Consider the following 16485-nt stretch of genomic DNA (forward strand, 5'->3'; position numbering starts at 1 on the left):
TGCCTATTTTCCCATTTGGCTTGCTTATCTTCATCTTTAGGTTTAGACTCTTGGCCAGAGGCTATTCTATAAAGACCTTTACTTCTAAGTAAATCCTCCATGCAGGACACTCATTGGAAGTAGTTTGTGCTGTTAAGAATAACTTGGCATGGACTTTTCTTTTTAACGGAAATTGAAGCTGTAGATGTTGAAACTAAGTGTTCCAATGGAAAGATCTCGAAAAATTAGGCCGATTAAAAAAAACGGCTTCCGGATGAAGAAGTTATGGTTTTTTGAAGAAAAATTGTTTAAGATGCCGATGAAGTACGTGAATGCGCGGAAGTGAATGATAATGTTATATTTTAACCCCCCATTTCAAACTTAATCTAATTAGCTCACTTTAAAAAACATTTCTATGACCCACTTTTATAAATAAGTGAAGGTCACTTTTATAATGGTACTTGATGAGCTACCCACTAAACTGTAACTTAAATAAAAGATAAAGAGACTTTAGAATTATAAGTGACTCACTTTTTATAATGGGTGAGAACACTTCTACATAAAATAACTTTAAAACATAAGTTACATGTGCTTTTTGAAAAAGTAACTCAACAAAAAGAAAGATTTGAACCCAAGACCTCTATTCTCATAAAGTATCTTTGGACCAAGTGAGCTAGTTTAAAAAGCTAGTAATTTTTAGAAAAGAGGAAGGGGGATTTTTTTTTATAGTCACTGAAGCTTTGGAGTGTGTTCTTACTTGAGAAAACCCTTTTTGCCTACAAAACAAAAAACCACACAACCCAAAACGGACATGCAAAAAAAATCAAACCTTGCGGCTTGAAGTTAGATTTCGCAAGAAACTAAATATTTTTCTCAATGTTTCTGATTTTCCGAGATCACATTAAGGCGGCGGAAAAGAGCATTCGCATGAGAAAAATCCTTCTTTTTTGTTTTTGATTTGCTCAGATTGCATAGAGTCGCAGGGCAAAGAGCATACACAGAAATGAAAGGTATGGATCCGGTAATAAAAAACAGAGAAATAAATAACTAAAACTGCAAATAATGACTATGTACCTCCAGATCTTAAAAATAAGGTAGCTAGGGCTATCAGAAACCTTTTCGCGTGAAACGAAAGGGTTCATCATTGGAACAGATGCTCCTAACACAATAGAGCAGTCCTCTCGGCCTGAAAGCAGTCATAAATAGTAGATCTAGGAAACGACAGTTGGATGCAGTTGTATTGGCTTCAGATTTGGATCACCAACAGATGCAGCCCTCAAATAGCTCTAATACCATGTAGGAATTTACAGGGTAAGTTCCTTGCATAGAACACCAAAGGACACCGCTCACAAAGATATCACAGATCAATACACCAGTATTCTTGACGTGGTTAAAACTCTCAAAGAGGGAAACAATCCACGGCTTGAGCCAACACGACCACTTCAAGCAATTTATTAATGTAAAAGAAAGAAAATTTACTTAAGCTTCTCTCTTGAATCCTAACAAGATCAAGGGACAAGAATATTTTGGTATGGATGAAGCACTCAACTAGTTGGGATCAAGTCAATTTTGTGCAACTTCTTGGACCTAGCAGTTTTTCACTTGGAGAGGAATCTAGATCTCTCATTTTTTTCTATAAATTGAGCTCAAGGCTACTCATTGTAACACATTGTAATCGAGCTCTTGACTAGTAAAGCTCTGCTGAAATTTGTAATTTTTCCTAGAATAATAAAGCAAAAGTCTTTCAGGTTCATTCATGGTAGTGTTTCTCTTTTTTCATCCGTGGTAATGTATTCTAAATAATGCTCTTAATGCCCTACTGAATTTAAATTGATATATTGTATTTCACTTGCTAGTTGTGGAATAACTTTTTACACATGTATCTTGTATTAGATTTTGGGTTAGAGAAAATATTTTAAATTTAATAAGTCTAGCAGGTATCTCTAGATTTGTTCTTTCAGTTTTGCTAATTGACTCCTATGATTTAACAATTGTGTTTCAAGCGTGTAGAGGTCAATCACTTTTAGATCTTGGGCGTGAGGGCAAGTCTTTTGTTGGACCAACCAATTCCCAAGACAAAGATCGAAGAACCTACTTAGTCTCTCCCCAAAGATTTATCTAACGAGTGTTGCAAAAACTTTTTTGTCATTGCTTGGAAAAAACTTATTAATCTTCATTTATTCTCTTATCATTGTGCTATATATTGATAGATAAGCTAATATAGATCTGTTATTTGCTAATCTTGGAATCAAGTTGTACTCATATGACATTGATTTTGTGTTTGAAGATTTGTAAATTTTTTTTTTTTGAATATTTTCTAATTCTTGAATTCATAGTTTTTACTATGTATTTGTTGGGTCTTTTTAATTGAAGTTTCGCTACAGATCAAAAGAGAAAAATCGAGATTTGGCTTAATTTCTTTGTAGGTTGATCCCATAATTTTTTTGAAGGAAAATCCTTTTTTTTTTTTTTATATTTTCATCTGAAACCATGTCTTCTTAGTTGGACAACTAGGGTTTGAAGCAAAAATCAAAATTTCGAAGGGTCTTTAGTCATTCTGCTTTGTGCTTGAGGGCGCAAGGGTTTGGATGCCTCTAAATTAAATTCTTTCAAACGGTTTTCAAATTTAATTTTATTTGCAAAAATTTTGAGGGTTTCAATTAGGGTTTGATCCCATTTTCTTTTATAGACCAAGAAATTGTTTTTAGAGAGGCCACTAGTTTGGAGGGCCTTCTCTCATTGTTTAAAAGCGTTCAATATCATTTTGTGGCTCCAATTTTTTTTGCATTATTTTTCTGAGGACCACATTCTTTTTTCTCCTTTTTTGTGAGGGCCATAGAGGTTTGAGGGTTTTATTCCTTGGCTTTTATTTAAATATTCATTTACCCTTGTTTTTGCAGTGATAATATATATTTTTTGGCAGGTGTTTATCATCGATTTTGGGCTAGGAATCAAGTTTTTAGAAGGTCACAAGCATTGGCATCATTTTTTGGCTAGGCCACAAGGCCTTTTCTCTTGCCTTGTTTCCAATCTACTAATCCTCATTGTTTTACAAAGAATTAAATCAAAATTTGAAGGATTTTCTCATAAAATTTTGGTAGGGAATTTCTTATTTGTGGCTTGTAATTTTGAGCAACGTTGCAGGGTTATTTGGAGGTCCTTTTTCTCCTTGCTGTGAACCTAGAAAGACAAATTATTTCTGCCTTTGTGAGAGCATTTGGAGCTTGAGCATTTAATCAAATTGATAAAGGCCCAAAGTCTCTAAACCTTAAGAAAATTTCCCTTAAACTTTCTAATAAAAGTTAAACAAAAAATTAAGCTATTCTTTGAGATAGCCATGAGCATCTAAGTAATGCTTTTTTTCCTCTAGGCCAAAAGGCTATTTGTCACCTGATGCAAATTTTTTGGTTGTTAACATTGTTGTTTTGCAGGAAGGATTCAAAAGGATTTCAAGCGGAGATCACATCATCCTAAAATTTTAATTCCATATTTTGTAAGGCCGCGACCAAAAGGAGCTTGTCTCCTTCATTTGTAAGATCTCATTCAGTTGGAACAATTGTAATTTTGACTTGGTGATTTACTGAAGAATCAATGAACTTGAGGAAATTTCCTTGTATTTCACTGTACAACTTTTGTAATTTTCCTCATTTATTGGACTAAGGTTTGAGGAGGATTATTGTTGTAAAGAATCTATCAATTGTAAAACCCTCTTCAAGGTTTATAGGACCCTTCTCACTGACAAAGGGTTTTTATTTCTCATTGTAATTTCATTAATAAAACTGAGCTTGTTTCATAAAGGAGCTTAGGACTCTGTTCCATGGTATCCCTTCTTATTTGAAAGGGACGAGCTTCTAACCTTTCTAACTCACTAACTTCAATTAGTTCTAACTACTAACTGGTTTCTTGCATCTTCTCATCTTGTCTATTGCTATTGGTTACTTGATCTATTATGTGAATGAGTATTTGATGTATTGATCTCTCTTGCATTGTATGATTAAGTGACTTTTCTAATTTTCACTGTTAGCAATCTCATTTGCCATATTTTAATTATCTTGTGCTCTTAAAGTTGTCTATCATTTGTAATTGAGGCATTAGAGTTCATTTTTTAAACATTGTTATCTTGTCATCTCTTGTTTCATTGAGTAATCATTACATGCTTCATTGGCTATTTATGTAAGTTGAGCTAATCTTGTTTTAAGTGTTTATCATTATCTTGTAGATTAGTATTGCTTTCTTTGGAGCATCTCTGGTTGTAATTGCATCTCATTGAAACACTTCATTAACATCTTATCTTGCATATTAGAGCTACATTTGCATTCTACCTCCAAGCATAAGCCTGGTTGAATAGAAAGATAGGACAACCTTCTCCAATTTTCAATTCAATAGCTCGACCCTTGCTCAAAGGTTAAAATAGGTGACCTTGCAGTTCTCCCTTCTAGGAATGGAGGAACTTGAGTTGTTAGAAGTCTTGGGTAGGTATCGTCAATAAGGCCTTAGCCTCCTTCCCCAACACTTCTTTCTACAACCTTGTTTCAGACTAATTTCTGACGATTGAGGAGAAGGCCTTCACCTTAATTAGACATTTTAATTAAAATTTACCAACACTCTTGCATCTCACATAGTTTAGTCTTGCATTCATTCTAACATCATCTCATTTTGCATCAAGTTGAATTGTGAGCATTTTATCTTACTTGTAGTATTACATTACTACTCTTGTACTTGTCATTTAATTTCCTTGCTCATTTTCCTTTGATATTGTCATATTTTATTTGAGCATCTCTTTGAAGTAGAAGTAGAAGTTGCTTTTACCTTGCAAGTTATTTCTTTGTGTTCATAATTCAATATTGTATCATCTTTTGGTTTCTTGTACTAACACTTTCTTGCAACAATGCCTATCTTGTAACTTGAAAATGATCTTTGTGCAAGTATTAAAATTTGTATTTGAGCATTGTTATGAAGGCACTGGTCTCAATTTGTTTATCTTGCTATTGCCATATTGAATCTAACTGGAAGCCATCTTGTTAACATACACATTTCTCATTAATAATTTCACTTGCTAATTAACCTTAAATCAAATTATCTAGAGGTGGTTGCCTTGACCTTAGTCTCCTAGGCTTGTTTTAGCAAGTTTTCCATCCTTTAGGGACTAACCCCCTTAGCTTGTTTAATATAGAGCTTAAATGGAGTGAGTAGGGAATAGGTGACAACCCCTTCTCTAAGCGTTGCGCCATAAGAATTATAGCTTGTGGGGTTGGAAACTTTTCCCACACTTAGGTGATAACAAACCTTATAGTTTGTCCTTGCAATTTTTACCTAATCTAACGTTGATTTTCAATTGGCCATAAATTCTAATCCAAGACGAGTATCTCTGAGCAGGATATACCTTTGGAAATGTATCGACAAGCTCTATGCAACCATGCTACTTTTAGGATCTTTTGAGCACCATAACTTCATAAAAAACATGAATAACTTCAAGTACCCATATCTTCATGAAATGAGACCTTGCGAAATGTCTAGCTACCATTTTTCTTCACAAAGAGGTCTTGCTGCTTCTTTGATCATCAAGGATGGTCCTGTTGTTGTTGTCCCATACATCCCCTTTGAAATTGCTGACAAAACTATGTGCAACAATTGGTTGTATTCTTAAGGCTCTCATGTGTGCTATGTCTCTTATTGTTTCCCTAGTACGGCTTAGTTTTGGTGCGCTGTGCAGATTTTAAGAATACGTATGGTCTAAGTATGGTGGAGAGAGGGCTTTTTGATTGGTGGTTCCATGGGATGTGTGCACCATGTTGAAGGATGAGGGAGGCCTTGGTCTAATTGGTGTGGCCACACAAGGAAGTATTCTTATGCCCTAGTGGGTGGTGTAGTAGGTCTTGTTTTTCCATCAACTAATGACATCTCAACATTCAAGTAGAGTTTGTAGGGCCGTCGATTTGTTTGATAATATCTTGTTGGCCCATTTGTTTCAGATTTTGGAGTTAGTCATCTTTAGGAGTGTTAGAATTCCGTGCACCCTAGGTTTGGTCTATGATCTAGCTAGAAAACATAAGCACACTGAAAGTTCCTAACTTCAAACTTTTGCACAACAAAAATTACACCAACAATCAAATCACTGTATTATACACAACATTTATGCCCAAAACTTGTTTCTTACAATTCCATTAATAAGAAATCTCACAGGGCTCCCATACCAAGGATAATGGCCCTTCATATCCTACTACAATGCCAAATACAAAGTCAAATCATTTTGACCAAATACCTAGGGCTGAGGCTTTGTCCTCTAAGCCTTTCTTGCCCAAATAAGATATCCACAAGACCCAAATTACACAGTTGTAACAAACACTAATATGCTTACTTGGCAGGTTGTTTTGACCTTGTTGTAGCCCTCAACCAATGTCCTTGTAACCTTGGTGTGCTCCCTTAGTTCCTTGGCTTTCTCCTTTAGCCTTTTGCCAGTCCTTAGCACACTTAGCCTTCTTCTTTTAGCTTTTGCCCTTTTGCTATCCCTTGGTTAGCTTGTTTTGGGATACAACCTGCCCTAACAAGCCTCCCTTAGCCCTCCTAGGCCTAAGCCCCCTTAGCCCTCCTAGGCCTAAGCCCCCTTGACACATCAATCTATACCCTAAGACCTATTTTAGTCCTGCTGCCAACACTAATCAGGCATGTCACTAGCCTTCTTTCGGTTTGTTTTAGCCTTGCCTAGATACCCTTTAGCCTAAAACTTTCCTTATAGGCCAACGAATGCTAAATTAGGCCCTCAAACCACTCAGATGCACCAACGACCTCCTGTTCCAAGCTTTCGTTAGGGTCTGTCGCTATCTTTCCTTTGACTAGGTCACACACAGGTCTAAACAAACTTCTCTTCTATCCTAGCGACCGCCTCAAATACTTGGTATGTCCACACACTTTAAACTCAACCAACCATGCTCCAGACTTCCTCTCTCTCTACGACCCATTTTGCTGCCCGTGACAAGATCACTTTTAGCCTCTCGTAAAAAGGTTAATCCTTATGCTTCTTGTTTTCTAGCCTCTCCATTGGCTACTTTATTTAGACTGGCCCTTAGGTCTCTTAGGAAGCCCTATGTCCTTCAAGAACCCTCCAACGCAACCTCAACATTAAATTTGAATTTCCTTGGGTTCAAAGCTTAAGTTGCATTGAAACGGATAAGGGAACGGATATGGATACGGGTTTGAAACAGATACGACAAATTTTCAAAATATCTGGATACGATACGACAGGAAACGACACATAATATATATATATATATATATATATATATATATATATATAAAAATAAAAATTTCATATTACCATTCATATTTTAGAATCTAGATTAGATATAAAGACTAAAAATACATAATCAATTATCATCTATGATCTATCATGATTCATCATCATCAATTCAGCATAAACATTGTCATCATCATTAACGATTATTATAACATTCATGATTCAAGTCTCAACATATCATCAAGTTTTTGTTTCAAATTTCAAACATCAAGTTATCAACATGACAAGTTACACAGACACCATCATTACCAAAATCAATAATGCATGCTAATTACTACATAGTACAAAGTACAAAATGAACTATGATTGGCAATCTACTATCATTATTCATAATTCATATGGTTGTTCAAAAGTTTAAAAGTTAAAACACCATCATAAATTACATTTACATAACATCAAATATGTCTTCATTCATGCCACTATAAGGTTCCACATCCTCTCTAAAAGTGGGACTGGGAACATTATTACCATGTCCACGTGAAGATCCACCTATTGGTGACTCCGCATCAAACAAATTCATATGAGACATGGCATTCAATGTCATATCCAAGTTAGGTAATTCTGGTTCAACGTCCCATAATTTGATGGGCCCAAATTTGTATTCATCTCTCTTGTGTGACAAAAGGAGAAGTTTTGAATGAACATACACTAGTTCTTCAGCTTTCTTAGATCCCAATCTATTTCGCCTCACTGAATGGATGAAGCCGTATGTACTCCAGTTCCTTTCTGCTGAAGAGGAACTAGTGATCTGTGACAAGATCTTGATGGCTAATTTTTGGATATGTGGAGGTGCCCCACCATAGAAGTTCCACCATTGAATTGGATTTAATCTGGTCTTGTCCCGCATACACTCAATATCACAACCCCAACTCTCTGATCTCACAAAATGAGAAAACTGTGCACGAATTTGAAGCCCAATTTCAAGATCTACAAAAAGCTTTCTAAAAGCATTTTTAAATCCTTCTGTGACTTCTAGGTCTTTGTTTGGTGCGGTTCTTTCTGGATCACGTAGCAACTCTGCAACATAATATTTTGGATTCACTGCATAGCCTAAAAGGTGCAATGGGGTGGTCATCTTGTTCCACCTTTTGGTCAATATATCTTTTACTTCTCTGTAAAAGAATCATCCGGGTCATTCTCCTTGGCATTTATACCCAACCTTATCTTCTCTATCATGGAATCAATGCTCTCATACACCTGTCCCAAGTTAGGCATATCTGTGTCAAACATACAGAGCAAATACACAATTGGCTAAGTAAATGCCAAGAGGTAGTCCACCCTATCCCAACATTTATCATCAGCAACCAACCGTTTCATTGCTTGTGCTCTATCAGATTGGGATTGATTCCGTTGATTCCATTGATCGTAATGCATCTTTCACCCGCATAAGCCTTGTTAAGACTATGATGTGAGAAGCAAATCGAGTCTCGACAACCTACAGGTGCCAAATTGCTAATGTTTCAAATTTCAACAAATTAAAAATCATAATTTGATTGAATAACTATTATGATTCACGAATCATGACATTTGAGAATCCAATTTAGATATTTGAATTTACAGTCAGAAATTAGAATTTATGAAATATTTAATAAACTTTGAAGTGTATGTACCTTAAGGAGCTCCAACTTAGCAAATTCTCTGTAGATGCCTTGGGACATGTGGTGGTTTGTGATAAAGGCTTGAATTTCTTTTGCCTCTTCAAAAATAACTCGAATCCACTCAATTTGCTTCCCCATCTTGCTCAACATGAGGTTTAATGAATGTACATCACAAGGGGTCCAAAAGATTATTTGCCTTCAATAATTAGGCTTGCTGCTCTATACACCATTGCATTGCCATTACCTGGACAACATTTTTAGGCCCCACCAATTCAATTGCTTCAATCAAGATGTTAGCAATGAATTGAGAATCTTTCATCTGCCCGTCACAATCCACTGCCTTAAAAAACATTGCCCCTGTGGGCTCTGAGAAATCACATTGATCAAAGGCATATTTCTTTGATATTTCCATCCATAAAAAATGATGGACACCCCTAAAATGAGCCATGAATCACGAATGGGGCCTAATTTAGCCTCCAATTCTAACTTTTCAACACTCAACAATGTGGTGCGTACCTTCTCATATCCAAGGCTCTTGTACCCTCTTGGGGCTTCATTCACTGTTTTAACCATCTTTGCCCACTAAGGAGATCGCACAAGGTTAAAGGGAAGACCATTTGCATAAATGCATTGGGCTATAACTGCATCTGCTATCTCTCGAGCATCATTATTAAAAATCTTTTCAAGCGGTCCCAAATTTGACTGCTTTGAACAAACAATTCCATGAGAATGAAGTGGAGGCTTTGATGAAGATGATCCCAACCTTGCTGGGTGTTTTAAATGGGAGGCAGGATTTGTCTCATTTGCTTTAACATTTGCCTCGCCTTCTTTTCTCTGATAGTTTGCAAGTTTTGCCTTACTTAAACCATTTCCATCTGTCCCATTCTCTTTAGGTGGGCCACTACATATTCGAACCCCATTGCCTCTTAACCCAAGAAAATGTGCTTTAACCCGTGTGTATGATCCCTTATACTCATTTTTACACTCATTGCAACCCCATGCCAATGATCCACCTCCTTGGATCTTCCCAACAATAGTTACATATTTTCAAAGTGGTGACTTTGGATCAACTTTAGGGGTTGATTCAATTTCATGTGCCACTTCCTCTGCGTCATGAATGGCTGAACGTGAAGTTGCCATGAATGATGATGATGTTGATGTAAATGAAACTAAAAAAGAAAATTGACAAATATCATATATGTATTTCAAAAGTTCAAAACAAGTTACAATTTACAAACTTAAAATTTGTATCCCAGTCTTTAGATCCCAAGAAAACCCTAGTAAAACTGAACAGCAAACCGGAAACCTAGTGAACATGGACATCACAAACCCTATAATGAAGAAGATGGGTGTCAATTCTCATAAATATAATCCAAACTCAGTGAACAACCAAGTTTGCTAGTTGGTGTCAAAGGTTAGTTAAGTGGTTTGGGTAATTTTCTAAAGTTTATAAAGATTTTAAACATTGATCAAGTGTTGGGTTCTCTGTATTCCAGCTACAAACATGAACAAGTTACTTTCTGGGATTAGCTTACAACTACAACAACTTTCTCCGTTATGGATTTGATCATTAGTTTTTTAACATAGTTTAACATTAACAAATATTTAGCATTAAATTTTAGCCTTCTTTGTTGTGTATGTATTTCTGTTTCACTATATAGAATTTCAAGTTTCAACAGATGCATAAAACCCTATAAAGTGTGAAGAAATGAGAAGATGTTGGTAAAAATTCAAACTGCTATTGTAATTGATTGCTCAAGTTCCTCTTGCCTTTATTATTCTTCATTACAGAATGGTACTGTGGTACAATTCAAATTTTAAAATATTTAATCCTATGATTAGCTATCTATTTTTAATGAAATTGTCGAAATGCATCTGTTGTTAAGTACCAAGGTTGATAGCTAAATGGTTTTATTATGTTCTTTTCCTTCTTGTGGACTTTAAGTGATCTTTTCTACAGTTTAATTGCATTCTTAAGTGCATACAACTATTCTTATGGGTACTGTCCATATGATGAGGTGGCCTTATGACTAGTGATGGAAAGGCAAGCAGGTAGAAGCTATTTAGTATTAACACATTTTAAAACAGTAAACTTAAAATAGTGAAGTTCACTGACCTCTCGACGTCTGGCGATGAAAACAGTTGAACACCTGTAAATTTTAAAAGTCTCAAACCCAAACCATGACGACGATCAACTGTCTCGGCGGCTTCCATGATAATGCTTCACGATAATGGCAACAACAGGCAACAACTCTCCGCGGCCACAAGTCTCAACTCTCAACTGTGAAATGCAACTCTTCCTCACGGCAGCGACAAGTCTCGGCAGCTTCCAAATGCAAATAGTTTGATAAACGATAATGCTTCACTCCACTTTTAAGTTTTAGGTTAACATAAAGGGTAAATGAGCGTAGTTTTAAGTTGAAACAAATCAATTCAACCATTCCCGGCGAGCAAATGTGGCCATTCTGCAGAAAACACTTCTTTTGATCAAAAACATTTCACGATTTTCAAAAAAAATTTCACGATTTTCGAAAAATGTTTTAAATTTTTTAAATATGTTTCAAAATTTCCTAAAATGTTTTCATTTTTTTAAAATGGCAAGTTTTTTCGACAAAAACGCCTTGAAAACGACTGTGAAAAAAAACTTACCGTTTCTAGAAAAAAATGGCAAAAAAACGTTTTTTCCGGCATTTCGTTTGCAGATCCAGATCTGAAACAGAAAAACAGTGTTTTGGGGTTGGAGGTAGCTGTTTCCAGCAACTTAGGTTCAAAGCCCACTCACTTTGGGTCCAAAACCCCTAACTTGTGTGCAAAGCCCACACACTCACCCTTTGTGGGTGATTCTCTCACAAGCGTAGCACCAAGGGCATGTGACAGTACCTCCCAATGCTGCCCTATCTCAAGAAGTAGCATATAGTCATCTTTGCAAGCTATTGGCATTGGGAGGTCAATAACAAGATGGGATTTAGCTTTTCATTCTATTTGGAGTTGGAGGGTTCAATGTTCTTGAGTTGTGAAGTTGCCTTGTTATCAAAAGCCCATGGGCTAATTAGGGCATTTTCTTCAGGGATGATATGTGGATTTTGTCTTCCCTCTTGGAAGGAGTGGTGTTCTCTTACTTAAGGATATGGTCTTCCCCTTGATCAACTTTTGAATATTGAGTCTAAAGGCCTTATTCTATAGTCTTGACTCTTAAGTTGTTTAAAATGAATATTGGATGCCTAGGTTGTTTTGGAGGGATTGAGGTCAGATCTTTGGCTGGTTGCTATTTTAGTATGCCTCCTAAAACTGTATTTGATGCTTTATTCAAGGCACTCATTATCTTTAGTGCTTAATGCAGGTATGGTGTCCAAAGATCTACAAGATAGATGGGTGCAAAGACTTGATAGTGTTTGGCTGGTTTGGCTTTGTTATAAGATGAAAGTGTTTTCTTGGTTATTAGGCTTCCATCCAAGGCCATGCTAGCCAAGGTTGGACCCTTTGATGGCTTTTGTCCTGTTTTTCATTGCTCGAAGTTTGTGAAGCATATTTTCTCGAAGTTTCAGTTTGGCAATTATTGTTGGAGTTGTCTTCATAATTAGTGTTTAATGTTGTTTTATGGCCAGAATCATTGGCATTTTTCCTTGTTTGGAGATAATTGCTTCTTGGATCGTACTACATTCTTTGGGATATGGGACTACTTGCAAGTCTTCACTATATTTCTCCCTTGTAAAATCAATGTTAGCTTGTTTTTGATCGTGAAATTAGCTCTTTGTCTGCATTTTTTTCTATTTGGAGGGATGAGTTTTGCCATTAGCTCTTTAGCTATGGGGTGCTTTGTTGATCAAGAATGTTCACTCTTTGAATCCATCAGAGTATTTTGATTTCATTTCAGTGCCAGTATCTTTGAGGAAGAGTTTATGATGTTCATTGTATATATCCTTCCACTTTTGGTATTGCTTTTTGTAAATAGTTTTTTGTAGTATAAGAGGTATTGTTCAAAAAAAAAATCTTAATTCTATTAGAATTTAAGTTATGATGGAGTATATCATTGCTTACAAAATTTGTGAAAGGTAATTTCAAATCTTAATATTTCTCATTCAAGCGATGTCATATAATGGTTTTCAATACAAAAATAGTTAAAATAGAAAAATAAAAGAAAGTCATCAGTCATTGGTGTTTAAGGTTGGTTTTATTTCTGCAGGTTCAGGTATTACTTATGATAGTGCAACTACTAAGGCAGCGCAAATTATGGTGGTGTCACTCATACCTTTTATTATTGTAGAGATCCCTCAAGCTATTGACTCATCTTCGGCTAAACGAATAGGGGTTTTGGTAGGATGTATTGCTGCAATTATATGCTTACTATCATATTGCATGTATCAGGTAATCCAATATCAACATTACTAGTTTCCTAATAATTTTTCTACACCCTTATCTTACATTGATTAGTGGTTTCTTGATAGTTTTCAACACTCTTTTTTCAAATTAATCTTGTTAGCTTATGAAGTAATTGATTAATCTTTGAATCCAAAATTGTGGTCCATTTTTTTTCTTCTTTTTCTAATATCTAAACTGTAAAAATATTTTTAGAAAAATGTTCATATATGATTTTAAATTTAAAGATGTTATTAGTAGCTACAAGAATCTTTGTTAATTGGACCTAGCTTGGCTAGCTGGGAGGAATGATTGTCATCCTCCCCATGCGGTTCTATTCTCGCTAGTGACATGTTGGTCTGGGGTTGAGCCTTGACGAATTTGGTTTACCTTGGGTACCATCCTTGAAATGAGGGGAAGTGCCTAGGGGTTTGTTAGGAAATCTTGGGTCAGATGTGTCTAACTTGAGTGGTTGTGAGTGTTATCCTCCCCACCTAGATTCAATTCCTGCAAGTGAATTGTTGAGCTCTTAATGAGTGTATTATTGTAGTCAATGTTATGAGAACCAAACTAGTCATTGAATTCATCAACCCCAAATATGTGAACTGAACTCGAATTGGGAAAAGACTAGACCCAAAAACTACTCAACCAAAAAATACATAAAATATTCAAATTTTGAAAAGAAACATATATATTCTTATTCATCCATATGAATTCAAACCATTTCTAAACAAAGATGCAAAGTTTGTCATAAATAGAGCAAGAGTCCGCATAACTTTTTGTAGCATAGAACCATTTTTGAGTTTCTTAGTGTGCACCAATTTTATTTTTGAGTTTTATTATACCCGAGAGTTCTATTTCTTTAAGGTAAAGTTGTGAAATTTTAAAGTTTGGTGTGCTTTGGTGCTTTCCACAACAAAATAAAAGATTGCCAACTTTGTGTGGTGCATCGTAAGTGGATGCAGATCAATGACTGTAAATAATATCATTCCTTAGGGGAGGGGGATGGGGGGTCCAAAATTAAACCCAAGTGGTATATTGCCGGGGTTGCGTGGCGCAAGGATAGCCATTTCGGGGCCCCATAATCTATCAAAACAACCCTGCTCCCCTGAAACTATTCTGGTGGCATGATGTGACAATAAGAATAAAAGAGTGGACCTAACAATCAGCATGTGACGGTTGACAGGTCATATAGGTTAGGATTCTAGGGTACGTGGCAGCCACAACAAAATAAAACATTGCCAACTTTGTGTGGTGCATCATAAGTGGATGCAGATCAGTGACTGTAAATAATTTCATTCCTCAGTGGAGGGGGATGGGGGTTACAAAATAAAACCCAAGTTGTATATTGCTGGGGTTGCGTGGCGCAAGGATAGCCATTTCGGGGCCCCATAATCTATCAAAACAACCCTGCTCCCCTGAAACTATTCTGGTGGCATGATGTGACAATAAGAATAAAAGAGTGGACCTAACAATCAACGTGTGATGGTTGACAGGTCATATAGGTTAGGATTCTGGGGTACGTGGCAGCTAAGTGTCAATCTACGTGGGATCCACATAGGCACGATGTCAGCATTGTGTGGTGATACAAAGCAGAGTTACGTGGCGCAAGGATAGCCATTTTGAGGGCCCCATAAACTATCAAAACAACCCTGCCCCCCTGAAACTATTCTGGTGGCATGATGTGACAATAAGAATAAAAGAGCGGACCCAACAATCAACATGGCATGGTTGACAGGTCATATAGGTTAGGCTTCTAGGGTACATGGCAGCTAAGTGTCAATTTATGTGGGATCCACGTAAGCATGATGTCAGCATTGTGTGGTAATACAAAGCAGAAAACAAATTTTCACTTGTCTAAAAGACACCATGCATTAAAAAATTAATTGATTGGTTTTCAAAAGGAAAAGGAGAAACTATTGTTTCATTTGCCAATTTTTTAAAAATGAGAGCAAGTTGAATGACCACCAGCAAAACAAGCATTGAAGTTCATGACCGTTACAAGTCACCATCAATCCTTTTCAACTACTTTTTTGGGTAATTCTCAGTCTTTATCCTGGTTTATTTCAGTATGAGGATTAAACAGTCAAACCTTGAAATTGCCGAGACTTCTTGATCTGTCAATTTCAAAGAAATAATTGATAGAGAGGCAGACATCTTTGATATCTGATGTCAATTTGACCTTAATGAATAAATAGAGAAAGCTTTTTGACATTTCAAAAAAAATTCAAGATATTTCATTGGTCTGAGATTCATATTTGGCCCAATTTACCATTCCTCAAAGCTTTTGTTTCCTTCAATTTGTAACCTGGTGCACTTAGCACTACATTATGAGCAAAACAGCTATCATTTCTAGGAATGGAGTTATTCTGTTTTCCATAAACTCTCAGTCTATTCAAGAAATGCTTAAAATAGTCATGCCCATTGAAAACCAAACTCTGGATGAAAAGAATCTAAGCCTGAATTACCACAAATTAGCAACAGAGGAAAGAAGAACTTTATTATAGTCATTTTTACCCTTAGATGCCCCGACACCTGAAATTCCGCCATCGTACCCTACTGGTATTTTCCCTGAGTTATCAAAACACATTGTGTCCATGGTTTGAAACTTTGATGTTTGTTTGGGTATGATGATGCCCAAACTATTGATGAGATAGTCTTAGGTTTGTCTTCCCTCTACCTGGTTAAAAAGTTGTTTTGTCAGGTTTCGTTTCAGTCGGTACTTATCTGAAGCCATAAATTTCCAATTGCCTTGGTACAAACTAACTAGATATTTCAAATACCAATCTTACTTAGCCTATTGTTTCTTTATTTCCAATTTGTAAAATTCTTGAATTTATACCTACAAGTTCAAGATGAAAATGGAGATCAAAAATCTTTCATCCATTAGATTTCCACTGTTATAGGACAGTCAAAAACACAGGTTTTTCTGAATTTATCCACAAATTTATGTTAGTTGTTTATTCAGTATTATATGAAGATTTTCCTCCAAGGATTTTTCCAGAGAAAGAAAATTCTACAACCACGTTCGTATAGAAGAGTTGGGGATTGGTTCTTGTTCAAGGAGTATACAGAATTTAGAATACATGGTTGTGAACTACCTCCATATCATCTTTCAATTTTTCTTCCTATATGAATTTTTGGTTTAGAATATATTAGACAAAAATTGAGTTTATATCAGCTGCATTTTGCTTTCAAGAAACATCAGCCCACTTTCTAGCCAAACAAAGAAGTAGGTCCATTTATTGCTAACACCAA

At 36.0% G+C, this 16485-nt stretch overlaps 1 protein-coding gene across 6 annotated transcripts in view; it reads left to right on the top strand.

Annotated features, from left to right (window-relative positions):
- LOC149161807 (sodium/calcium exchanger NCL2-like) overlaps positions 1-16485 on the top strand; it is a 227013-nt gene that overhangs the window by 128353 nt on the left and 82175 nt on the right. For all 6 annotated transcript variants that reach the window (XM_089437051.1, XM_089437048.1, XM_089437053.1 and 3 more), the window contains exon 3: positions 13055-13236. In XM_089437051.1, the coding sequence (XP_089293177.1) occupies positions 13055-13236 (182 nt within the window). The remainder of the gene's footprint in view (positions 1-13054; positions 13237-16485) is intronic.

This window comes from Pinus tabuliformis, chromosome 5_2 (genome assembly GCF_031772625.1).
Source record: "Pinus tabuliformis cultivar Carrire ecotype Pingquan chromosome 5_2, CPIR1, whole genome shotgun sequence".
NCBI lineage: Eukaryota > Viridiplantae > Streptophyta > Pinopsida > Pinales > Pinaceae > Pinus > Pinus tabuliformis.